The 27,047-nt window shown below is 42.4% G+C and overlaps 2 protein-coding genes across 4 annotated transcripts in view; one reads left to right on the top strand and one right to left on the bottom strand.

Moving 5' to 3' along the window:
* RALGPS2 (Ral GEF with PH domain and SH3 binding motif 2) overlaps positions 1-27,047 on the bottom strand; it is a 284,167-nt gene that overhangs the window by 160,807 nt on the left and 96,313 nt on the right. For all 3 annotated transcript variants that reach the window (XM_084635739.1, XM_084635740.1, XM_084635741.1), the window contains exon 5: positions 18,957-19,040. In XM_084635739.1, coding sequence (XP_084491865.1) covers positions 18,957-19,040 — 84 coding nt within the window. The remainder of the gene's footprint in view (positions 1-18,956; positions 19,041-27,047) is intronic.
* Positions 3,714-5,278, top strand: LOC311525648 (uncharacterized protein; the record flags this gene model as incomplete). Its single annotated transcript, XM_084637950.1, has 2 exons — positions 3,714-4,334; positions 4,923-5,278. The coding sequence occupies exons 1-2, from the start codon at positions 3,749-3,751 to the stop codon at positions 5,276-5,278; spliced, it is 942 nt and encodes a 313-aa protein (XP_084494076.1). The 5' UTR covers positions 3,714-3,748.

Genomic DNA, 27,047 nt, shown 5'->3' with positions numbered 1-27,047 from the left:
GCTCACGAAATATCTTAAATAAATTTGTTAGTCTCTAAGGTGCACAAGTACTCCTTTTCTTTTTGTAGTATGAACTATATGGCAGGGATGGGCAAACTTTTTGGCCCTAGGGCCACATCTGGGTATAGAAATTGTATGGTGGGCCACGAATGCTCACGAAACTGGGGTTGGGGTGCAGGAGGGGATGAGGGCTCTGGCTGGGGGTGCAGGCGATGAGGGGTATGGGGTGTAGGAGGGTGCTCGAGGCTGGAACCTAGGGGTTCAGAGGGTGGGAGGGGGATCAGGGCTGGGGCAAGGGGTTGTGGTGTGGGAGGGTAGCTCAGGGGTGCGGGCTACGGGCAGCGCTTACCTCAAGCCACAGTTCCTGGCCAATGGGAGCTGCGGGGGGCAGCGCTTGGGGTAGGGGCAGCTTGCAGAGCAGAGCCCCCTGGCTGCCCCTATGCATCGGAGCCGGAGGAGGGAGATGCTGCTGCTTCCAGGAGCCATGTGGAGCAGCCCTCGACCCTGCTCCCTGGCTCGAGTGTTGGAGCAGGGCAAGCCCCAGACCTTGCTCCCCAGAGATAGCTCAAGGGCTGGATTAAATAACTGGTGGGCCGGATGCAGCCCGCAGTTTGTCCACCCCTGTGATATGGTATGAAGTCTATAGCTAATGTGCAACACTCTTTTTTAAAGTGTGGTGCTACCAAATACAACATATCTAAAACTGCATTAACATTTCAAGCTTTCACTTTAAATATTTTAAAATTAAAATAGAATTGACAAAGTTTTTATATCAAAAAATAAAAATACTTTCTATTTATGATGAATTAGCAAGCGAACACTGATGTACCTTATCTTGCAACTTTTACTTTGTTACACTGTTAAAAATGCTGAAAAAAGATCAAGGTTTAGCAGGATGTAATGCAACTGCTGTTTACAGAGTTCGAAAAAATAAACACTATAAATAGAAGCATTGTATGCTACATTACTCTTCCCATCCCCAAACTTGTACTGCTTCTTCGACTTCTGAAACATAAATTATTTCTTGCAGACTCTGGCTGGATATATAACCAGACACTATCCCTGTGTCTACTTCCAATAAAAAAAAAAACTTGTTTATCCTATCTAACCTCACACTGTGCAGTTTTACAGTTCCATATTTGTTTATACAGAACAGTACCAGGAGAGAGTCAAGTCCCTAAAGTACTGTATTCTTGTTGAAGTCACAGAGATTTGGTTAGAACTAAAAGCACTATCATGAAGCAAAACAGCTCTTTGACATCAGTCTGGCATCAAATGAAGGTTCAGAATTAGACATGTATATTCCAAATACTTCAAAACTGTCTAATACCTACTTCGGACAAAATCCTAGGTTCTTTACTCAGTGTTTACTCAGTCCTTACTGAAGTCAATGGGAAATTGTCTGAATGAAAACTGACTGAGGACGTTAGGATTTGTTCTAATCTGTTTATCTAAGGTTGTGCCAGGCAGAGGAGCATTACATACGGAGCTCAGTTTTCACTAATTTTTAAGTAAACTGGTTACTGATAATTGGAGGTGGGAAACCCAGCAGCCGTTTCAAACCATCCCAGGAGCTGTTTGAAACTCTGCCAGATTCAAGCCAGTCCCCCAGGTGAGTGCAGATAAACTTGCTGCTGAAGGGGAAGGGAGCTCATTAAGCGCATACATGCAATTTATAATAATTTTTTTGCCTTTCGTTACCCAAAACCTCATCTTCCTACCTACATCCCCTTCTACCATCATTCCCCATTTTAAAATGGTGCCCATCTCATCCATGGATTTACAGAACAAAGGCATTGACTTTTGATTCTTACTTTAGTAGTATAACGTCAGAAAATAAAACAGAATAAGTTCAAAGAAATTAGTATGGCAGTCTTATTACACAGTCCACATCAGATTAGCATCAGAAAGTAGACTCAGTGTCCACTTTTCAATTCTTTGGTTTACTGGGCTAGGCAGGGGGTCATGCAGCGTAGTTTGTTTATCTGAATAAGGGCATCCCTTTTATCCTCTTGAGAGATCTTGAAGCCTTCATGGAGATATAGCTAGAAATCTTTGAAAGGATTACAGAGTGTCAGCCTTGTTTCTTCCCCTGTGACAGGAGACTTTGATTAGCTCTATTGCAGTAAACAGGCCAGCAGCAAATGGGCCCAGGAAGCTTTGGCACACCAGCAGCAGCTGGGTTCTCTGCACCTGTGACAATCAGGGTCCAAACACCCCAAGGGGAGAGTTTGAACCCCAAAGAATAAGCAGCTGAATCAATAGATTATATATGACTTTATTATATTATAAAAGGCGAATAAGACTTTTTTTATGAAAGCTTGTAATGTACTAAGCTTAATGGTCATTAGGAGATATGTATGAAGAGTGTGGTTATGAATGTATGTATTAGCGTACACAGAAAACCGTGCTCACAATTTGTGGTGCAGTCAGGCAAAGAGGGGCTGCCTCCCCAACCAGACAATACTAGCTAAAAGCACCTAGAAAAATTGTACAACCCAGGAAAAGACATCCTGGCTAAAGTTTACCTACCCTGAATATCCATGCCGGGGGGTGTGGTGAGGAAGACCTTTTAAAAAAAAGGAGGCTTGAAATTGAGGTCTTCTTCCAGATAGAGAGCTGCGGGGATATAAAAATTTGGATCCGCGTCCACGATAAATAACTAGTATTTGACCCAAGATCTGCACCCCACTTTCATATGTATCCGCATCTGCTCATGCACCAGCTCACTGTACCTTTCAGGAGGAGCATCAATGTGCATGCATCAATACTGTATAAGAAAGCTATATGGCTTCATAAATGCACACACTTGCTATGTTATTATTTTAAACATCTTATTGTACAACAGGCATCAGAACAAATATATTATTTTTGTATGTAAAATGCAAATAAACATCTCAAGTCAATAATACTCAAAATCACAAACTGAACTATAAAATAAAAAAGTTGGGCGGCTGTTTAGCTTGTGACTTATACCACCCCTGAATTGCGGGACTTCGTCTTAGATGTCTCTCTCGGAACAGTTGATTTTCTTTGAAATATTACTGTATAAAAACATTAAATCATCCACAGTTCCTGGCTAAAGTGAAGTATGATTCTCATTAACTGTGTAACCAGAGACTGAGATGGCTCTCTTGGACACTGGATGCAGGGATGGAATGCACAAACTGTGCAACCCAACTAAAAAAAGAGGAAAATTGTGGAAAAAAAGAGGAAAATCAGGGTGACATACTTTGACACTTCATCATCATTTCCATGCTCGTTATTCGAATCCTCAAACTCTGTATGTGACAATTTTGTCTCCTTTGGTGATGGAGTCTGTGTAGCTGACAAAAGCAGCGTAAGATTCATTGCAGCAATATTTTTCCTCATGCAATGAGACAAGCTACTTAGCCCTGGTCTACACTAGGACTTTAGGTCGAATTTAGCAGCATTAAATCGATGTAAACCTGCACCCGTCCACACAATGAAGCCCTTTATTTCGACTTAAAGGGCTCTTAAAATCGATTTCCTTACTCCACCCCTGACAAGTGGACTAGCGCTTAAATCGACGTTGCCGGCTCAAATTTGGGGTACTGTGGACACAATTCGATGGTATTGGCCTCCGGGAGCTATCCCAGAGTGCTCCATTCTGACCGCTCTGGACAGCACTCTCAACTCAGATGCACTGGCCAGGTAGACAGGAAAAGAACCGCGAACTTTTAAATCTCATTTCCTGTTTGGCCAGCGTGGCAAGCTGCAGGTGACCATGCAGAGCTCATCAGCACAGGTGACCATGATGGAGTCCCAGAATCGCAAAAGAGCTCCAGCATGGACCGAACGGGAGGTACGGGATCTGATCGCTGTTTGGGGAGAGGAATCCGTGCTATCAGAACTCCGTTCCAGTTTTCGAAATGCCAAAACCTTTGTCAAAATCTCCCAGGGCATGAAGGACAGAGGCCATAACAGGGACCCGAAGCAGTGCCGCGTGAAACTGAAGGAGCTGAGGCAAGCCTACCAGAAAACCAGAGAGGCGAACGGCCGCTCCGGGTCAGAGCCCCAAACTTGCCGCTTCTATGATGAGCTGCATGCCATTTTAGGGGGTTCAGCCACCACTACCCCAGCCGTGTTGTTTGACTCCTTCAATGGAGATGGAGGCAATACGGAAGCAGGTTTTGGGGACGAAGAAGATGAGGAGGAGGAGGAGGAGGTTGTAGATAGCTCACAGCAAGCAAGCGGAGAAACCAGTTTTCCCGACAGCCAGGAACTGTTTCTCACCCTAGACCTGGAGCCAGTACCCCCCAAACCCACCCAAGGCTGCCTCCTGGACCCAGCAGGCGGAGAAGGGACCTCTGGTGAGTGTACCTTTTAAAATACTATACATGGTATAAAAGCAAGCATGTGAAAGGATTACTTTGCCCTGGCATTCGCGGTTCTCCTAGATGTACTCCTAAAGCTTTTGCAAAAGGTTTCTGGGGAGGGCAGCCTTATTGTGTCCTTCATGGTAGGACACTTTACCACTCCAGGCCAGTAACACATACTCGGGAATCATTGTAGAACAAAGCATTGCAGTGTATGTTTGCTGGCATTCAAACAACATCCGTTCTTTATCTCTCTGTGTTATCCTCAGGAGAGTGAGATATAATTCATGGTCATCTGGTTGAAATAGAGTGCTTTTCTTCAGGGGACACTCAGAGGAGCCCATTCCTGCTGGGCTGTTTGCCTGTGGCTAAACAGAAATGTTCCCCGCTCTTAGCCACAGGGAGGGGGGAGGGCCGAGGGGGTAGCCACGCGGTGGGGGGAGGCAAAATGCGACCTTGTAACGAAAGCACATGTGCTATGTATGTAATGTTAACAGCAAGGATTACCCTGAAAGAGCGTAGCCACTGTTTTATAAAATGTGTCTTTTTAAATACCGCTGTCCCTTTTTTTTTCTCCACCAGCTGCATGTGTTTCAATGATCACAGGATCTTCTCCTTCCCAGAGGCTAGTGAAGCTTAGAAAGAAAAAAAAATGCACTCACGATGAAATGTTCTCCGAGCTCATGCTGTCCTCCCACACTGACAGAGCACAGACGAATGCGTGGAGGCAAATAATGTCAGAGTGCAGGAAAGCACAAAATGACCGGGAGGAGAGGTGGTGGGCTGAAGAGAAGGCTGAAGCTCAAATGTGGCGGCAGCATGATGAGAGGAAGCAGGATTCAATGCTGAGGCTGCTGGAGGTCCAAACCAGTATGCTCCAGTGTATGGTTGAGCTGCAGCAAAGGCAGCTGGAGCACAGACTGCCACTGCAGCCCTGAGTAACCAACCGCCCTCCTCCCCAAGTTCCATAGCCTCCACACCCAGACACCCAAGAATGCGGTGGGGGGGCCTCCGGCCAACCAGCCACCCCACCACAGAGGATTGCGCCAAAAAAAGAAGGCTGTCATTCAATAAATTTTAAAGTTGTAAACTTTTAAAGTGCTGTGCTTAAAGTGCTGTGTGGCATTTTCCTTCCCTCCTCCACCACCCCTCCTGGGATACCTTGGTAGTCATTCCCCTATTTGTGTGATGAATGAATAAAGAATGCATGAATGTGAAGCAACAATGACTTTATTGCCTCTGCAAGCGGTGATTGACGGGAAGAGGGGCGGGTGGTTAGCTTACAGGGAAGTAGAGTGAACCAAGGGGCGGGGGGTTTCATCAAGGAGAAACAAACAGAACTTTCACACCGTAGCCTGGCCAGTCATGAAACTGGTTTTCAAAGCTTCTCTGATGCGTACCGCGCCCTCCTGTGCTCTTCTAACCGCCCTGGTGTCTGGCTGCGCATAACCAGCAGCCAGGCAATTTGCCTCAACCTCCCACCCCGCCATAAACGTCTCCCCCTTACTCTCAGATATTGTGGAGCACACAGCAAGCAGTAATAACAGTGGGAATATTGGTTTCGCTGAGGTCTAAGCGAGTCAGTAAACTGCGCCAGCGCGCCTTTAAACGTCCAAATGCACATTCTACCACCATTCTGCACTTGCTCAGCCTGTAGTTGAACAGCTCCTGACTACTGTCCAGGCTGCCTGTGTACGGCTTTATGAGCCATGGCATTAAGGGGTAGGCTGGGTCCCCAAGGATACATATAGGCATTTCAACATCCCCAACAGTTATTTTCTGGTCTGGGAATAAAGTCCCTTCCTGCAGCTTTTGAAACAGACCAGAGTTCCTGAAGATGCGAGCGTCATGTACCTTTCCCGGCCATCCCACGTTGATGTTGGTGAAACGTCCCTTGTGATCCACCAGAGCTTGCAGCACTCTTGAGAAGTACTTTTTGCGGTTTATGTACTCGGCGGCTTGGTGCTCCGGTGCCAAGATAGGGATATGGGTTCTATCTATGGCCCCACCACAGTTAGGGAATCCCATTGCAGCAAAGCCATCCACTATGACCTGCACATTTCCCAGGGTCACTACCCTTGATATCAGCAGATCTTTGATTGCGTGGGCTACTTGCATCACAGCAGCCCCAACAGTAGATTTGCCCACTCCAAATTGATTCCCAATTGACCGGTAGCTGTCTGGCGTTGCAAGCTTCCACAGGGCTATCGCCACTCGCTTCTCAACTGTGAGGGCTGCTCTCATCTTGGTATTCATGCGCCTCAGGGCAGAGGAAAGCAAGTCACAAAGTTCCATGAAAGTGCCCTTACGCATGCGAAAGTTTCGCAGCCACCGGAAATCGTCCCAGACCTGCAACACTATGCGGTCCCACCAGTCTGTGCTTGTTTCCCGAGCCCAGAATCGGCGTTCCACAGCATGAACCTGCCCCATTAGCACCATGATGCATGCATTGGCAGGGCCCATGCTTTCAGAGAAATCTGTGTCCATGTCCTGATCACTCACGTGACCGCGCTGACGTCGCCTCCTCGCCCGGTATCGCTTTGCCAGGCTCCGGTGCTGCATATACTGCTGGATAATGCATGTGGTGTTTAATGTGCTCCTTATTGCCAAAGAGAGCTGAGTGGCCTCCATGCTTGCCTTGGTATGGCGTCCGCACAGAAAAAAGGCGCGGAACGATTGTCTGCCGTTGCTCTGACGGAGGGAGGGGCGACTGACGACACGGCTTACAGGGTTGGCTTCAAGGAGCTAAAATCAACAAAGGGGGTGGCTTTACATCAAGGAGTATTTCAGGCAGGACTTCACGGAGGGTTCCAATAGGAAATGGTGCACCTAAGTTATTGTTCTTATTGGAACAAGGAGGTTAGCCTGGCCTAACAAGGAGGTTAGCCTAATCAATACTCCTTGATTGATTCATGGCTAGATTTACCTCGCTGCACCTTCTCTGTGAGTGATTGCAGCGTGACCTAGAGGAATGAGTCCCCTAGACAGGGGAGGGGGGGAAGCAAATGAGTACAAAACAAATCTGGTCTATTTCTTGTTTTGATCCACTCCATCTATCTTTTACATCTTTGGCTGGCAGCAGACGGTGCAGAAGGACTGCATGCCATCCTCATCTCTTGCCTGCCTGGCAGAAGATGGTACAGTACGACTGCTAGCAATCCTCATCTCTTGCCTGCCTGGCAGAAGATGGTACAGTACGACTGCTAGCAATCCGTATCGCCTGCCTGCTCACCATAAGACGGTTCAATAGGACTGACTGCAGAACTAAAGAGAATGACCTGGTCAAGTCACTCCAAATTTAGTCCCTGCACCCATGTCTGTCCAGGCGCTCCCAGCCGACGTGGCCAGGAGCACCTCGGACATGACGATGACGGCTACCAGTCGTACTGTACCGTCTGCTGCCACAAGGCAAGGGGTTGCTGCTACTGTGTAGCAATGCCGTACCGCGTCTGCCAGCACCCAGGAGACATAGGGTGACGGTTACCTGAGTGGGCTCCATGCTTGCCGTGGTATGGCGTCTGCACAGGTAACTCAGGAAAAAAGGCGCGAAAGGATTGTCTGCCCTTGCTTTCACGGAGGGAGGGAGGGAACGGGGGCCTGACGATATGTCCCCAGAACCACCCGCGACAATGTTTTAGCCCCATCAGGCATTGGGATCTCAACCCAGAATTCCAATGGGCAGCAGAGACTGCGGGAACTGTGGGATAGCTACCCACAATGCAATGGTCCGGAAGTCGACTCTAGCCTCGGTACTGTGGAAGCACTCCGCCGAGTTAATGCACTTAATAGCACTTAGAGCATTTTCTGTGGGGACACACACACTTGAATATATAAAACCGATTTCTAAAAAACCGACTTCTATAAATTCGACCTTATTCCATAGTGTAGACATACCCTTAGTTTCTTGATAATCTTCCTGTGTCTCTTCAGTGAAAACAATTCATCCCCTACGTTCGCGGGTGCAGGAAAACTGCTACTCTGTGCATAGGCCTGATTTCAAACTTTTCAATGAGACACTGCAAAGCTTTGACTTAGTCTATCTTCATTAAGGTAGAAGGATGGAGATGCTTTTTCAGCCTTTTGTACCAAATGGGCACTAAGTGGAGACTGGGCTGCGATGACTGCTCTCGTGCATCTGACGCTTCTTCTTAAGGAACTCTATTAAGATGCTCAAGGTATTGTGATCAATGCTACCAATGAGCTGAGTATCCCCATTTTCTGTCAAAATTGCATATATATTCTGTCCCACTGCTCCTTGATGTCTTAAACATGAGTAGTTTGCTGCTACATCGCGTTGCTACATTTCCTTTCAGAGATCTTTACAACCCGCTTTAAAGTAATGAGATTTCAGCTTTGTTTGTTAGCACTTTAATTTTGTTGTCTGTTTCTTTATTGTGTGCAAAATTCTATTTTGGAAAATGAGTATCTCTATTGGTTTACACCAAGCAGTACAGAATTCATATGGGTGGATTATTGCCTCCTGCTGTTTAATCTCCATACTCACAGGAAACATTACTTCATAAAAGCATCAGTCATACTACTGCAGCAGACTGTTAAAACGGTCTTTTAAGGCCTCCCTCAACTGTATCGTTCCATGGTTGGCTCAAATTCAGCCGCTAGTCTGTCCACTTCACCCCTCCAGCCTCATGGTAGCTCTCCCCCTCTTCACCTGACAGATATCATGCAGTACACAACATGCAAATATCCCTTTGGTATAGCTGATCACTGAGATCCAAGCTAGTGAATAAACAGCACTAGTGTCCCTTCTAACCTACCAGAAGCATATTCTCAGCAGCCACTCTGCATCTGCTGGGCCAGAAGATGGATCTTTCTTTGGTGCTATCCAGGTGGCCAGTGTAAGGCTTCCTGAGCCAGTGAAACAAGGGGTAGGCTGAGTTCCCCAGAATCACTATTGGCATTTCAACATCCTCAAGGGTAATCCGTTGGTCTGGGAAGAACATCCCTCCTTACAGCTCTTTGAGAAGTCATGTGTTCTTAAAGATGAGAGCATCATGTACTTTCACCAACCATCCCACAAGTATTACTGAAATGCCCCCAGTGAACCACTAGAACGTCCATAACCACGGAAAAGTATCTCTTCCCGTTGATGTACTCAGTGGCAAGATGGGCTGGTGTCAGAATAGGATATGCATACTATCACCCCACAGCAGTTTGAGCAACCTCCATTGTTGCAAACTCAGCCACTATTTCCTGTATGTTACCCAGTCACAGTCCTGTGCAGAAGTAGACACTTAAATGATCGCAACTGGAAAATCCACAATGGGGTCATTCATTTATCCAGCTCTAACCTGATTGCCCACTGACCAATAGCAATCCAGCGCTGCACATTTCCAGAGTGTGACCGCCACTTGCTTCTCCACTATGAGTGCAGTTCTCCCTACAGTGCCCCTGAGCTGGGGGTCTGGGTCAAGCTTAGCGCACAGATCCAAAATATGGCTTTTCACATCCACAAGTTCTGCAGTCACTGCTTGCCATCCCAAACCTGCATTATAAGGCGATCCCAACAATCAGTCCTTGTTTCTTGGGCCCAGAAGCAGCAATCCACCAAATTGCACTGCTATATGAAAGTCAGCGTCAGCCTGACAATTTTTGTAGCATCAGTTGCCTCCGGCCACTGCACTTGAACATCTCTGCATCTTCCTTATTGCAATCCTGGTTGTAGCAATATTCATTCAAGTTCTTCAAATACAGGAGGATAATGCATCCTGTGTTTGCATCTCTCAGGATTTGTGATGAGCTGTGCAGGGTCCATGCTTCTGCTAGAAAGATGGTGGATATCAAAAAGAAGTGCACAGGACTGTGGGAGTTGTAAAAAGTGACAAGAAAATTATGGGCTGTGGAAAGCCTTATAAAATGGAGAAAGTGGCATGGTGGGAATTTGATCCCTATCTCCCTGACAACCTGGGCGAACCAATGGTATTCCACAAAGCATTGAGAAAATGTCCCACAAGACACTGATCTAGACAGCAGGAAGGGGTACACTGCAATACCTACTTGTATTGCTCTGCATTTTATATCAATGCATGCAACTGGGGTGAGTATGCTCAGAACCAGCACAAGCACCCAAATGTGCTTGCACCTGAGTGATAAATAAAAATTGGTGGGGTGACCGGTTTCCCCCGGGGTGCCACATGGAACTGTGGTACCACTGAGTCCACCTGACCCACCAGCCTGGGCTCCCTTTACACTGTATTCCTGAGGCCAGCCAGCCAAGCCCTCCCTCAGGCGTCAGACTGCACTTAACCAGCACACATACAGGTAGGGGCACACGCAGCTACAGCTTTACACACACATGCTGAGATCAGCTAAGGAACTGAGCAGTATTCAAGTGTACACCCCCCCTCTGGAGTGCAAACCCAAAATTATACCGTCTTGTGCTGCACAGAGAACTGCACAGCATAAGTTCATTTACACTTTAACCTCAGGTGTCCTCGTCCTCTTGCAAGGGTTTACAGTCACTTCTGTGATGATGACTCTCAGATAGTCTTCAATCCAGAACTATTATCCATGAATCTCCCCTCACACTCCTTCATCCCTCTTGGGAGTGATAGCTCAGTGGTTTGAGCTTTGGCCTGCTAAACCCAGGGTTGTGAGTTCAATACTCGAAGGGGCCATTTATGGATATGGGGCAAAAATTGGGGATTGGTCCTGCTTTGAGCAGGGGGTTGGACTAGATGACCTTCTGAGGTCCCTTCCAACCCTGATAGTCTATGATTCTATGATTGCTTGTTGTCTCATCTTCAGTTCATTGAGGCCAAAGCCAAGCTCCTAACTTTTCCTCACTAATAGTCTGTTTAAAAAAGAATCCTCATTGTCATGTAGGCCTTCAAACCACAGACTTTTCTCTTCCTCTCCTTCTTTCCCCATATTACAGATGTGACCAATTCCTGTGAATTTTCACACTATTTAAAATATCCTCCCTTGGCTATGCAAAAGGGTGAACTGCCTGTCCATGCAAGGGGTTTGAACATTTAGCATGCTTCACCCTAACTCCCAATCTAAAATGTCATTCCCAACATGATCTCATTCTGACTACACTGCCCATATCCTTGAATACCTCTATTTCCAGTACATTGCTTACCACATTGATCTCATTTTCAAGATTCTCCATCACACAGCCTGACCTATATTTCTCCTACTCCTTCTGCTACACCACTGAATCCAATCCTTGATGCTCCTTTGTTTTCTTCTCATTCTCCTGTTGCTGTATCCTATTTCATGCTGCCCCTTATGCCTGGAATACCCTTCTAAACCCAGTTAACGAAGCCAACAACAACTCCTCATTAAGGTCTATTCTAAAAATGTTCTTTTGCTGAGTTGCCTATGATGGGTTCTCAAACATTTTCGTAGTGTGTAGACTGTATGTTGATAGTGTATCTCATGAAACACCTCACTATTTATTTGTGCTCACATACGATTCCTTTGTCAATGTGTTGCTTTCTAGGCAAGTGAGGCCTTTATAAAGTGTGTTTTAATTCACTGGCTACTGTAAAGAAATGAATTTCAGGAAGGGAATTTTCTGCCCTTTTATTCTGTTCATTTCCTTTGATGTGTGTACGCATGCACGTGTTGGTCTACATACAAATAGAAGGAAATGCAAGGAATGAGAAGTAACACCTACCAAGCCAGGGTACTTATTATTTTTGAGGGTTCAAATTTGCTAGCTGTTTACCAGAAACCACTTACCCTAAGCCTAACCCCGCCCCCCCCCCCCAAAAAAAAAACAACAACTGGTGCTCCTGACTCAAAAAACTTAACAAAATTCAAACATAACGAACAAGAATCATGAGGGTTAGATATGAAGGGGAGACACAGCATAAGGATTACAATAATAAATTTATGTGGTTACTGTGACATATGCAGAATTTCTATATAATCTAAGACGACTGAGATGTAATAATTTTATGAACTCTGTATATGACCTGGTCAGTAAAGTTATCGTAAATTGGGTTATAAAAGACTTTTCTGTAGGAGCATAACAGGGGCCTGTGGGGAAAAAACAAGCAGGGAAGCAACCTTTGAACAAATACTTGTGGGACAATTAAAGACAATGGAGGAAACTATTAGCTTTGAGGAGGATTCTATGTCCTGTCTCTACCAAAGTAATACAGCTGATCTTCCAGTGCTGCAAATGAAGAGATCAAAAGTTTTCTTCATGCACACAAGTATATGGCTTTATTAATCTGTGGGTTCATGGCTGTGTAGCTTGTTATTTCTGTTAATTCCCTCTCTGTAACCGCATCCTTAGTAGAATGGTTGGAATAATTTATGGTCTTCTCCAGGAGATTTCCTATTGTCCTGTCATGTTTCCTCTTCTACCAGGCTCTTATTATTTCCATTACACCAAACATCTTAATTTGTGATTCATAGTGGTTATATGCTTCATCAAGCTTAATTATCTGCATTCCACAGCAGAATCTAGCACCATTGTTTGCAGGGAACTATTATCCTTTGCTGAAAAGACTAGCCATATTCAGGAAGGCTTCTCAGGAAACAGATCTCACAGACCTACAAAGTCCAATGTGCTGTCTTTGTTCTTTGAGTTTAGCCCTTTACACATCATGGTCTTTTAGATGTACTGAAGGACACATGACCCACTATCTGTAAATCAGATATTTGCCCTTCCTGGGTGGTAAAGGAGAGTAATTGGGCCCTGCAACAGGGTGGTTGAGAGGCTGCCAGGGGTTTTTGTTGTATTTGCTTTCTTCTCCCACTCGGACACCACATGTCAAAGGCCCTGAACAGGCAGATTGGCTTATAACACTTATGCTGTAGTCAGATAAAGATTAAAATTCCTTTAATGAATCTTCTCTTCCCTAACTTGAGGGGTAGGGGTTACGGCGGGGGCGAGGGAAGGTCCAGAACAACCAAACACCAAACAAACACCAAACAAAATGCATCTCTGGGGGGTGTCAGCATTAGTACTTGGAACAGGCAAGTGCCAGACAACCTACTGGCTCACTTCCATCTTTTTACTGATTCTATTCCCCTCTTTAGCATCCCATTTTATACAATTTCCTGTTGCTGCAGCAGTTACTGGTCTTGATGATGATGCCTTGTTTCCAGAGATGTGTATTTTGGCTATAATTCCCAGACCTATAAACTAACCCCCGAGGAAGAAGATTAAAAATTAACAAAAATCCAGACAGCCTCTTAAGGTGCTTGGTCACCCTGTTAGAGGATTACTTCTGACTGAGCTTACCGATGCAGTATCTAAAGAAGGCGTCTTCCCCTCACCTTAAAAAACCACCGGACCTCTCACTTGTGGGGACACTCTAGGCTTAGTTCAGTTTCTTGGCCTACTCAACATCTACTTGCAGCTACTAGAAGAGATGATAGGGCTAACATGGGGTGAGTGAGTGGAGTGTTTGTGTGGAAGGACAGCAGAGAATAGGGGAAGGAAGCTGTGACTGGAGGATAAGCAGCATGGGGGGGAAGGAACGACAAGTGACCCACTTCCTCCTTTCATGGCAGTTCTAGCTCCATCTCCTCTAAACCCCACCCTACATCAGACCCCATTCAACAGAGAATAGCTCCCATCTGGCTCTCGCATCATTGAACTGGTATAGTCTTTTTGAGGAGCTGTGTCATCCTAACTCAGCTAGGCTAAAATTAAATAATCTATACAATTACTGCCTTTCTCCTAGTTTGTCTTTATCGGGTATAATGTATCTCGTTACAATTTCAGTGTAAATTCAAAGGTTAGAGAAAGTTTGTGATCAATTGTGACACATTGTACCCAAAAGCAACACACTACCACCCCCATATTTACCATGGTGATATAATTATGAAGTGTTTGTAGAAAATATGCCTTGTGAGGTATCATTTTAAAAGTCTTAATCTGTTAAACATTAATATCCTGTTGGATTGTATGTGCTATCGTATATGAAGTTATGTATGTTGTGAGGATGGGAACACCCACAACCAGCCTTTTACGTACAACAATGAAGATGCCAGACAGCACTGATGGCTCATTAAGGGGAATACACATACCCACAAGGATTACCTCAGGAACAGAGATAGCACGTGCACAATGGAAGCTGTTTGACTCACATCACAGCAAAAGATCTTTCCAGCAAGCGGGAAGAAAATATGAAAGGGGGAATTGACATAATTTGTTCTCACTCCCCCCACAACTCGACACCTGAAAACACGTTTGGAGAACAAAGACTGAACTGGGGAGGTGGTCCCAGGCTGAAGGGATTTCTAGCCTGTGTGTGGAAGATCTGTGACCTGCTTGTATTGTCTATCAGGGTGAGTTTCAAATCCTGTCCAGCCTATAGAACTCAGAATGCTTTCTTATTTTTATTTCTTCGGTAATCAACTTTGATCTGTGTGCTATTATTTATAATCACTTAAAATCTACCTTTCTGTAGTTAATAAATCTGTTTTATATTTTTTACCTAAAACAGTGTGTTGCTTGAAGTGTAAAGAAAAATCTGCTCAGGCACAGGGGCTGGTGCATTGTCCTCTCCGCATTGAGGGAGGGGTGGACTGGGTAATGAATTTACACTGATCAGGCTTCTGATCAAGGCAAGATGGTACAGCTCTGGAGTCCTAGACTGGGGTGGCACTGGCTGGAGTCTCTCTATTGTTGGTTCATGGATGGCTCGTAAAAGCATTCACGTAACTCAGCTGGGTGTGTCCATGCCTGTGAATGTTTGTGGGAGTGCAAGTCCTGGAGGGGTTTGCAGTTTGTCACATTATCAGAGTGTGAGAGGGAGCCCTGGTTGGTAAGATAGAGGGCTCAGCTGTACCCCAGTTCCAGGTTGCCCCAAGCCTTCAAAAGGAAGTCATGGCCAGCTTTCATATTTTGGCAGGGAAGGGAGTATTAAATCACTTACAGATGCTTTTCAGCAGTATTGGTCTGCTGATAGTATTTTGGAAGCAACAATGATTATGTGCAGTAGACTGAAATTCATCAGAGAACTTTACACTATGTTTACACTGCAAAGTTTGGTCAACAAAAGTTAAGTTGACATAGAGCTGCCTGTGCACGCCCCCGTATCCTTCATAGAGATATTGTTATGATATGAGTATGGCATGATTATGATGTATTTTGTGCAACATAAGACATGTGAGATCATTGGAAAGGTTGTGATTTACTAAATATGATTATCCTATTTGTATGCATGTATCATTTCTATATCTGAAGTTAGGAATATTACAAGTGGGTTTACACCAGGGGAACACCCACCAGACAGAATGCAATCAGTCTAGATGGCTCACTGTGAGAAAGAGCCATTAGAGAGAGCAATAGGTCTTTGAAGATGCTAATCTCCCACCTTCTTGGGTTCCTGGGGACGCTGCAAACAGCCTCCGAGTCATGGCTGCTATGGCCCAACAGAGACATGTGACCAAGTCATCTGGTACTGGAATCCATCTTAGAATATCAGCGTTTTTCCACTGACCGGGGGTGGGGATCAAACTTGGAAACAAAGGATTCTCACCATATGCAAAAACTATTTAAGGCAGGGGAGTCACATAAGCATGATATCAGAGTGACATCATCGTGGTTTATTCTTCACTAACTCCCAGACCAAGAAATAAGGCTGCTGGAAACACCTGAGAAATAGAGACTGAGCTGAGAGGGGTCGTGAGAAGAAGGGCTGAGCCCAGGATAGAGGTTGTTTGGGATAGGTGAAAGGAATAGCTGGAGTTTTAAGCTGCAAGCAAGTCTCTGCAATCTGCCTAAAACATCATTTAGAGTGAGAATTTGCTATTTGTAACCAATTTCTTTAGTATATTAATCTTAAATTGTGTTTTGTTTTATTTGTGGGTAATCCCTTATAATCACTTAAAATCTATATTTTGTAGTTAATAAACTTGTTTTTGTTTTGTCTAAAACCCAGTTCATGGAATTCATAATGGGGGGGGGGGGCGCGGAGGAGACAAAAAGCTGTTGCATATTTTTCTCCACATCGAGGGAGGGAGTGAATTTAATGAACCCTGAGAGACTCCAACAGAGGGGAGAATTACTGCATCTGATATACAGAAGTATGGCATTATTAAAAAAAGTTACATAATAATAGAGTTCCAAGGGGTCCAGAGATATAGCTATTTAAAGTAGGGCTGTCGATTATTCACAGTTAACTCACATGATTAACTCAAAAAAATTAATCAAGATTAATAGCAGCTTTAATTGCACTGTTAAATAACAGAATAGCAATTGAAATTTAGTAAATACTTTGGATGTTTTTCTACATTTTTGTATATATTGTATTGTGTGTTGTAATTGAAATCAAAGTGTGTATTATTTTTTATTACAAATATTTGCACTGTTAAAATGATAAACAAAAGTATTTTTCAATTCACATCATACAAGTACTGTAGTGCAATCTCTGTCGTGAAAGTGCAACTTACAAATGTAGATTTTTGTTGTTGTTATATAACTGCACTCAAAAACCAAACAATGTAAAACTTCAGAGCCTACATGTCCACTCAGTCCTACTTCTTGTTCAGCTAATTGCTAAGACAAACAAGTTTGTTACATTTACAGGAGATATTGCTACCTGCTTCTTATTTACAATGTCATCAGAAAGTGAGAACAGACATTTGCATGGCACTTTTGTAGCGGGCATTGCAAGGTATTTATGTGCCAGATACGCTAATGCCCCTTCATGCTTTGGCCACCATTCCAGAGGACATGCTTCCATGCTGATGACACTCATTAAAAAATAATGCGTAAATTAAATTTGTGACTGAACTCCTTGGGGAGAGAATTGTATGTCTCCTGTTCTGTTTTACTCACACTTTGCCATATATTTCATGTTATAGCAATCTTGGATGATGACCCAGCACATGCTGTTCATTTTAAAAACACTTTCACTGAGGGTTTCACAAAACGCAAAGAAGGTACCAATGTGAGATTTCTAAAGATAGCTAAAGCACTTGACCCAAGGTTTAAGAATCTGAAGTGCCGTCCAAAATCTGAGAGGGACGAGGTGTGAAGCTTGCTTTCAGAAGTCTTAAAAGAACAACACTCTGATTTGGAAACTACAGAACCCGAACCACCAAAAAAGAAAATCAACCTTCTGCTGGTGGCATCGGACTCAGATGATGAATATGAACATGCGTCGGTCTGCACTGTTTTGGATAGTTATTGAGCAGAACCAGTCATCAGCATGTCCCCTGGAACGGTGGTTGAAGCATGAAGAAACATATGAATCTTTAGTGAATCTTGCACGTAAATATCTTGCGACGCTGGCTACAACAGTGTCATGCGAACGCCTGTTGTCACTTTCAGGTGACATTGTAAACAAGAAGAGGGCAGCATTATCTCCTGCAAAGGTAAACAAACTTGTTTGTGTGTGCAATTGGCTGAACAAGAAGTAGGACTAAGTGGACTTGCAGGCTCTAAAATTTTACATTGTTTTATTTTTGAATGTAGGTATTTTTGTACATTTGTGATTTCAACTTTCATGATAAAAAGGTTGTGCTATAGTACTTGTATTAGGTGAACTGAAAAATACTATTTCTTTTGTTTTTTTACAATGCAAATACTTGTAACCAAAAATAAATGCAAAGTGCACATTGTACACTTAGTATTCTGTGCTGTAATTGAAATCAATACATTTGAAAACGGAGAAAACATCTAAAAATATTTAAATAAATGGTATTCTATTGTTTAAACAGTGTGATTAATCGCACGATTAATCATGATTTTTTTTTAAATCGTCTGACGGTCCTAATTTCAAGTAATTGTTCAGACAACTAAATTATTTAACATGATATCAGGGACTTACATAAAAAGTTGCATTTTCAAATAAAAACTGAATAAAGAAGACAAACTGACTTTCATAAGCTTGAGCAAATGGAGACATTTTGGCTGAGACAAGGTGGATGAGGTAATGTGTTTCACTGGACCAACTTCTGTTAGTGAAAGACAAGTTTTTTGAGCTACACAGAGCTCTTCTTCAGGTCAGTCTGGCTGATAAATTATGTCGAACAGGAGACTCACTGGCAATTCAGTTTAGCACAATCAGACAGGCTGTTTGCGATTTGTAACAAGCTTTAGCCAACTGCATTTAGTGGTCAGATTTCCACTGCCTTTCATAATTTGGGATTAACAGCGGTATATAACCATCTATCTACATTTTCAACAGTCTTCTCAGAAGCACAGTAAAAATGTAACCATTCTGATGGAATTCAACACCACGTTTTTTGGGACAAGAACTGCTACACAAATCAAAGACAGTAAATATTCCTATAAATGGGAAAATGTTTCTATTGCATCAGGAACCCATTTTACATTAAACCCTTCATCCAGACCACCTTATGAAAGGAAATGTACAGCAAACATCTGTGGGAAAACCTACTTAATATCTTTTCCTTATCTTATTCATCAAAATTTGTTATTTAACAAAAAAGCTTAATAGAAACAAGCAGGACTAAAAAGCAAATGTGAATTATTGCAAGGTTGACTTGCTCTACAGTAATCACACTGTTGCACCTAAGCAAGCCGTTTACATCACAGGCATGTCAATCCCCAAATATTTGGCAGTGAATGACAAAAATATATAGATTAAACATTCCACTTGGATGATTTTTAACACTGATACATACAATCATGTTGCCATTATTATAATAACTCACATGGTTGAATCTTCTTGTGAAGGCAACTGCATTTGGTGCAGAACTGTACTTCTCTTTCTTATTCCACCCACAACTTGACAATTCCTGGAATATGAGGATGACAATTAGTTTATAATATTTATAGTTTATTGAATGCCATCAGCACACTCAGCATGTTCGGTACAAAACCAAGACAGACATGGTTATATACATTTCAAGGTACTCAAATCTTCATTTTCTTTATTTTGGCAATGAAATGCAAAAATGCACTGAGATAACAAATATGCAGAGTTAAACTTTTTCCAGACTGCTTTGGTATGTTTGCATCTATTGGGTTGGATGCAAATAAGACATAGAAAACAATGAGGTTTTTTTCATGTAGGTAAATACTATTACTAAATTTTCAAAAACTGATTTTAGGGTTTGATCTTGGTTGAATTCAGGGTTTGGGGTATTTTTTTTTTGTTTTCTTGTGTTTTGAAATGGATAAAATAACACAATAGCAATTTGGTGGGTTTCAGACTGAAATTTCTATTTTTAGATTTACATGCAGCCTGGAAGAGCATAGAGGGATGACATGTTTAGAGTTTTTGTTTAAGGTAATTTCTTCAAGATGTTTATTGAAAGAAAAAAATCTAAGAGATATGCATCAACAGTTGCATCTTATATACATAATCCAGTATGTTTCATTAAATTGTACACTAAATTTTTTTTAAAAATGTTTACAAACAAAACTGCAAGGGCCATCATCTCCTCCGGTGGCTGCAGTGGCAGGAACTAGAATGGCCCCTTTGTTGTGTTAGTTGTTTATCCACAATACCCAGTCTTATTTAAGAGACTGCTTGACAGCCAGCATTGAAAATGTGAATCACTGGCCTTGTAATTAGCCCAGAATGTCATGTCATCAAACAGCCTAGGTAACATGGCAGCAAGTCATGAGAGAAAAACAGGTGATTTCTCATTTAAACCTAAAAATAGATCCCCTAATAATTCATTTACTTCTGAATTTTAACAAATTATTTCTAATTTCTAGTATCTGAAAATCTTTTTTTCAGAACTATCTAATTATGATTCCTTCCCTAATACCTTCCCCCCAACTACCATGAGGATTTTATATGGAAAATGCTGCTCTCCATTGCTATTTATCTACAATTAATTCTAAAGGAGCAGATCTGGTTAAAATGTCTTCCTTCCAAATTGTATAGGTACATGTACCAACAACAATTATACACTTGCCTCGTCTACATCAGACAGCATACACACAGCACATAACATCTACTGCACATAAAGTAATGCAAAATCCTAAACAGTATGGGTCAGATTTTCAGTATGCACAGTTTTGCATGTGCTTAATCATTTATCTATATGCATAAATCGTGGGTTAAGTGCATGCAACAGAGTTTGTTTGCATGAATACCGAATACTTGTATTTTGACAATCTGGCCCATAGTGCCACTAGAGTGCCAATTATTAAATGGCCAAATAGCAAAGTAACTTCATTTGTTTCAATTTATTACTGTCTCTCTCAAGCCCTTAAAATTGTGTAACTGTTTAAATACCACAGACACAGCAACTTATCAAAATCAAGCACTACTCCATGCTTCCAGTTGGTTTCCACTTTATTGGTGCAACAAAATTAACACACAACTATTGTATTCAACACATATGGTGCTTAATCACAATCACACTGCGAAGGCCTCCTCAGCCCCACAAATCCCCAGTAACCCCCTCCCATCCCAGGAAGCACCTCACATGACTAACAGACATGGGTACATTAGAGAGGCAGAAGGTCTCAAATAGTCAAGACCTAAACCATTTTAGGGCTTCAAATATAAGAACACACATTCTTAAATTTCATATCAATATGATATACAATACACTGTATACGGTTAACATAGTACCAACAAGAGACCACAAGTATTTCCAAAGTGGATCTTTGAGATTACAGACTTTAATTTGTCAGACTGGTTGCTAAGAGATATGTGATGCCTTTGGAAGTATAAATGATTACTCCCAGCTGTAGAATTGAGTGGAAAGTAGGAGGCTTTTCTAATTATTGATGAAAAATCCTTGTTCCTGCAGTGTTCTGAACGCTCTCTCTGTGGTTCTCATTCATATGCCAAATGAGCAAGTGATCCTGGAATGCATTACATTCACATTCTACGGAGCAAAGTTTGGTAATGAGTGACTGGTCAAAATATAGGGCCTCTAATGATAATATGAGTGAGAGACGGCAAATCTTGAGACACATCCATGCACCCAACTGGAATGAGAAAATCACTTTTGATAAGTACTCAGTGTGAAAGTCGCCATTTGGAATCCCCTGTACTTGAGGATCTTTGATGTCCAACAAGGGCCTGATCACTCCAGACCTTTTCTGTATAGTAAAAAAGAGATGGAAATAACTTTGGATAACCTTCCTGCCTCTTTGTCTTTCAGTGGGAGCAGTCCTCTAAACCATGTTAGATATATTCAAGCAAAATAGATGGCCAGACAGAAGAGATTCACCTGTGGCTTAATTATTCCTACACAATGAGATTTCTATTTTCCTGTCCTCTTTCTCAGTGGGGAAGGGGAAGAATCTTTCAATGGGCATGACCATTTATTTTGCCTCAGCAGTCACAGCCACATCCCTGGTATCTGCACCAAACAGTAGGTAGGGTTTTTTTGTCCTGGAATTTATATTTCATGAGATGTCTATTAAGGCACTTCTCTTTCAATGGCTATTTTCATTCTGAACCGATCAGTTCCTCAACAATTGCACTGATGGGAAATAAGTTTCCGTTTTTGAGCTGGAGGGAAAATATTTCCCCTATAAAGAAACTGGATTTCTGCTTGATTTATTCTGGAGGTACAACTAAGATCAGTGTCTCCTTACAGCGGTTTTAAAATATTCATGAGGAAATAGGCTGTTCTCTGAGGGAATCTGATTCTTCAGAGTCAGATTCTAACAAATCTCCTTCCTTGAGTGATGTAGAATCTGAGGTGTCATATTGAAGATGGCTATACTGCCTTCTTTGTATTTTTCTTGTAGCATTTTGATTAGTCAACCCTGTTAATTAATTCTGTGAGAATGGGTGCAGAGAATCAACCCCAGCTATGTTTATTTTATTTTTTTACTTTGAAGGAGATTTTGGCAGTTATAAGGGAGTCACTTGAAGTTCTCTGGGATGACTGCCACTAGGCTGTGTGGGCTTAGGAACTGGGGAGACTGCAGAAGGAAAGAAGCCAGCCTAATTCACCAATGCCATCACTGTTCACCAAAGGGAGGGGACCACAGAAGTAAAATAAAAAAGGGGAGAAAAATGTGTGGGTATTTCTTCAAGGAAAAAAAATTAAATTTAAAGGGAAAGCCTGCCAGGCTGCCCTGCAGAGACAGACACACACCAGGCAATAATATGGTGGATAAGCCCTTTTCTCACCTAACTTGTCCTGAACAAAACATTAGATACCTCCAGTAAAATCAGTGGAGCGGACCAGGATTCATAAGCAGTGAATCAAAAGATATGAACCAAGCAAAGGAATAGTGCTGATTTACTCCACTAAGTTGTAGGTGAAATGGAGTGGCCACCTTTTTTTTTTTTTAAATCTCTAAAAAGCTCCTATATTTATTGAAAGTGAATTCTGAGTTACACTTTTGATGTTTGATGTGACAACAATTTAGGTAACACAAAAACCAAGGTCTTGAGGGTGACACTGGTAATTTCAGGTGACTGTTCGAAGTTTAGACTCTTGCACTGACAGCTTTCATAAGAGTAATGTAATGTGAATGCTATTTCTATTTTATCCATCACTTATTTTTATTGTTCTGCAAATGTGCAAAAACAACAACAAAAAGGTTCAAAGCTCAGCAAGGAAGTCTATTTGGCATGATGCTTTATAACTCACAATACAATAAGGTGAATAAATTGAAGGAAAAGAAGTGTAGAGCAACAAAACACTTTATGCAGTATACATCATGACACACTAAGCATCTTGCTTGGAAGTTATTAGTTTATGTGACCCACCAAAAGTATTTTTGTGAATGTAGCTCAGTCTCTTGAGAACCTCAGCTCTTATTTTCTCTCAAATTGAGTTACTCACAGAACAGTAGTTTTTAAAAGTCCCAGCAGGAGCAAACATTTTTTCTACAGCAAAGAGCAACACTTAATGTGGAAACTACAGAACCCGAACCACCAAAAAAGAAAATCAACCTTCTGCTGGTGGCATCTGACTCAGATGATGAAAATGAACATGCAGTGATCTGTATGGCTTTGAATTGTTATCGAGCAGAACCAGTCACCAGCATGGACACATGTCCCCTGGAATGGGGATTGAAGTATGAAAGGACATATGAATCTTTAGCACATCTGGCGTGTAAATATCTTGCGACGCTGGCTACAATAGTGCCATGAGAACGCCTATTCTCACTTTCTAGTGACATTGTAAACAAGAAGAGGGCAGCATTATCTCCTGCAAATGTAAACAAAGTTGTTTGTCTGAGCAACTGGCTGAACAAGAAGTAGGACTGAGTGGACTTGCAGGCGCTAACATTTTACATTGTTTTATTTTTGAATGCAGTTTATTTGTTGTAACCCTGACTTCAGTACCGGGAAAAATGGTTTAAACTATAGTAAAGAACAAAATTGTCAGACACGTAGATGAACATAATTTGTTGGAGAACAGTCAACATGTTTTTTGTAAAGGGAAATCATGCCTCACAAATCTACTAGAATTCTTTGAGGGGGTCAACAAGCATGTGGACAAGGGGGATCCAGTGGATTTAGTGTATTTAGATTTTCAGAAAGCCTTTGACAAGGTCCCTCACCAAAGGTTCTTAAGCAAAGTAAGCAGTCATGGGATAAGAGGGAAGGTACTCTCATGGATTGTTAACCGGTTAAAAGATAAGAAACAAAGGGTAGGAATAAATGGTCAGTTTTCAGAATGGAGAGAGGTAAAGAGTGGTGTCCCCCAGGGGTCTGTTCTGGGCCCAGTCCTATTTAACATTCATAAATAATCTGGAAAAGGGGGTAAACAGTGAGGTGGCAAAATCTGCAGAGGATACAAAACTAGTCAAGATACTTGAGAGACTGCAAAGAGCTCCAGAAGGATCTCTCAAAATGGATGACTGGGTAACAAAATGGCAGATGAAATTCAATGTCAATACATGAAAATAACACACATTGGAAAACCTAATCACAACGGTATGTACAAAATGATGGAGTCTGAATTAGCTGTTACCACTCAAGAAAGAGATCTTGGAGTTATTGTGGATAGTTCTCTGAAAACATCCACTCAATATGCAGCAGCAGTCAAAAAAGCTAACAGAATGTTAGGAACCATTAGGAAAAGTATAGATAAAAGAGTAAATATCATAATGCCACTATATAAATCCATTGTACACCCACATCTTGAATACTCCATGCAGTTCTGGTTGCTCCATCTCAAAAGAGATATATTAGAACTGGAAAACTTACAGAGAAGGGCAACAAAAATGATTCAGGGTATGGGACAGCTTCCATATGAGGAGAAATTACAAAGACTGGGACTTTTCAGCTTGGACTAAGGGGGGATATGACAGAGGTCTATAAATCATGACTGGTGTGGAGAAAGTAAATAAGGAAATGTTATTTACTTCTTCTCATAACACAAGAACAGGGGCCACCAAATGAAATTAATAGGCAGCAGGTTCAAAACAAACAAAAGGATGTGTTTTTTCATACAACACACAGTCAACCTGTGGAACTCCTTGCCCGAGGATGTTGTGAAGGCCAAGACTATAACAGGGTTCAAAAAAGAACTAGATAAATTCATGGAGAAGAAGTCCATCAGTGGTTATTAGCCAGGATAGGCAGGGATGTTGTCCCTAGTCTGTTTGCCAGAAGCTGGGAATGGGTGACAGGGGATGGCTCACTTGATGATTACCTGTTCTGTTCATTCCCTCTGGGCCACCTGGCATTGGCCACTGTCGGAAGACAGGATACTGGGCTAGATGGACCTTTGGTCTGACCCAGTATGGCCATTCTTATGTACATTTGTAAACTTTCACAATAAAGAGATTGCACTACAGTACTTGTCTTAGGTGATGTCAAGGTTCCTTCCCCACTCTGAACTCTAGGGTACAGATGTGGGGACCTGCATGAAAGACCCCATCAGCTTATTTTTACCAGCTTAGGTAAAAGCTGCCACCACCAAAGTGTTACACAAAGAACAGGGGAAGTGCCCACTTGGAAACATCTCCTCCCAAAAACATCCCCCCAAGCACTACACCCCCTTTCCTGGGGAAGGCTTGATAAAAATCCTCACCAATTTGCATAGGTGAACACAGATCCAAACCCTTGGATCTTAAGAACAATGAAAAAATCAGGTTCTTAAAAGAAAAATTTTAATTAAAGGAAAAGGAAAGGAATCACCTCTGTAAAATCAGGATGGTAAATACCTTACAGGGTAATCAGATTCAAAACATAGAGAATCCCTCTAGGCAAAACCTTAAGTTACAAAAGACACAAAAACAAGAATATACATTCCATTCAGCACAGCTTATTTTATCAGCTTTTTAAATAAAACAGAATCTAACGCATATCTAACTAGATTGCTTATTAACTCTTTACGGGAGTTCTGACCTGCATTCCTGCTCTGGTCCCGGCAAGAGCATCACACAGAGACTTTGTTTCCCCCCCACTCCAGCTTTGAAAGTATCTTGTCTCCTCATTGGTCATTTTGGTCAGGTGCCAGCGAGGTTATCTTAGCTTCTTAAGACTTTACAGGTGAAAGGGTTTTTCCTCTGGCCAGGAGGGATTTAAAGGTGTTTACCCTTCCCTTTATATTTATGGCAGGTGAACTGAAAAATACTATTTCTTTTGATTTTTAAAATCAAAAGTGCAAATATTCTTAATCAAAAATAAATATAAAGTGAACACTGTACACTTTATATTCTTTGTTGCAACTGAAATCAATACATTTGAAAATGTAGAAAACATCCAAAAATTATTTAAATAAATGGTGTTCTATTATTGTTTAACAGTGCAATTAATTACTTGACATCCCTAATTTATTTAATTTCCATTATAAAGACAGAAAAGATAATGCTAGCTGACGCTATATGAAGTATTACTGAAGACTTAGGCAAGCCCACAGCACTTCAGCAAATAAAGCCTAACATTTATTGTACACATAAAAGCAAAATTTTAATAACTTAAAACTTCATTTTGGTGTTTTTTATTCAAACTTATAAGTTCTATTCCTCAGTGAGAAACAGTCATATGCCATGATGGAAGTATTATAAAATTCAGCCTTTTTGGCTATGCATGCTGTCACGGAGTCCCCGGGCGATGCTCTGGAACTGCTCCCTACAAAGCCAGTCAGGACTCTGGGGAAGTCTCCTTTCTGTGAGCAGTCTGTCTTCAGGACACACAGCTCACACAGCTTCCACCTTCCTGGGTCTGACCTCGGAGCATTCAGCATCCTCTGCCCCTCCGTGCGTGTTCCACAGCGAGTCCGCCCAGGCGGGGTCCTGGGGAAGCCAGAGGGTCCTGCACCCCAACTTTGCAGTCAGATGAGACTCTCAGCCAGCCAGTAAAACAGAAGGTTTATTAGACGACAGGGACATGGTCTAAAACAGAGCTTATAGGTGCAGAGAACAAGACCCCTCAGCCGGGTCCATTTTGGGGGGCAGTGAGCCAGACAACCACATCTGCACTTCACTCCATGTCCCCAGCCAGTCCCCAACTGAAACTCTCTCCAGCCCCTCCTCCTCTGGGCTTTGTCCCTTTCACGGGCCAGGAGGGCACCTGATTCCTTTGTTCTCCAACCCCTTTAGCTCTCACCTTGCAGGGGGGAAGGGCCAGGCCATCAGCTGCCAGGAAACAGGGTGTTGGCCATTCTCTGTGTCCAGACCCCTGCACACACCTGCCCTCTCGGGCTCTGCAACAATCATACACCCTTATCCCACCACCTAGATACTTAAGAACTGTATAGGGGAAACTGAGGCACCCCCACAATATTCAGAGGAAACATTAAGAACAGTCCTGCTGCGTCACACATGCTTATAAAGCAAAAAAAAATTTGACCCCTATTCTAACACTATATTTTTCCCCTCAAACTTAAGTCTCCTTTGGCCTATGGGTCAGCATG

The sequence above is a fragment of the Lepidochelys olivacea genome (genome assembly GCF_965140295.1).
Source record: "Lepidochelys olivacea isolate rLepOli2 genome assembly, chromosome: 8".
Classification (NCBI taxonomy): Eukaryota; Metazoa; Chordata; order Testudines; family Cheloniidae; genus Lepidochelys; species Lepidochelys olivacea.
Note: the sequence above shows the minus strand (reverse complement) of the source record. Positions and strands in the feature narration are given on the sequence as shown.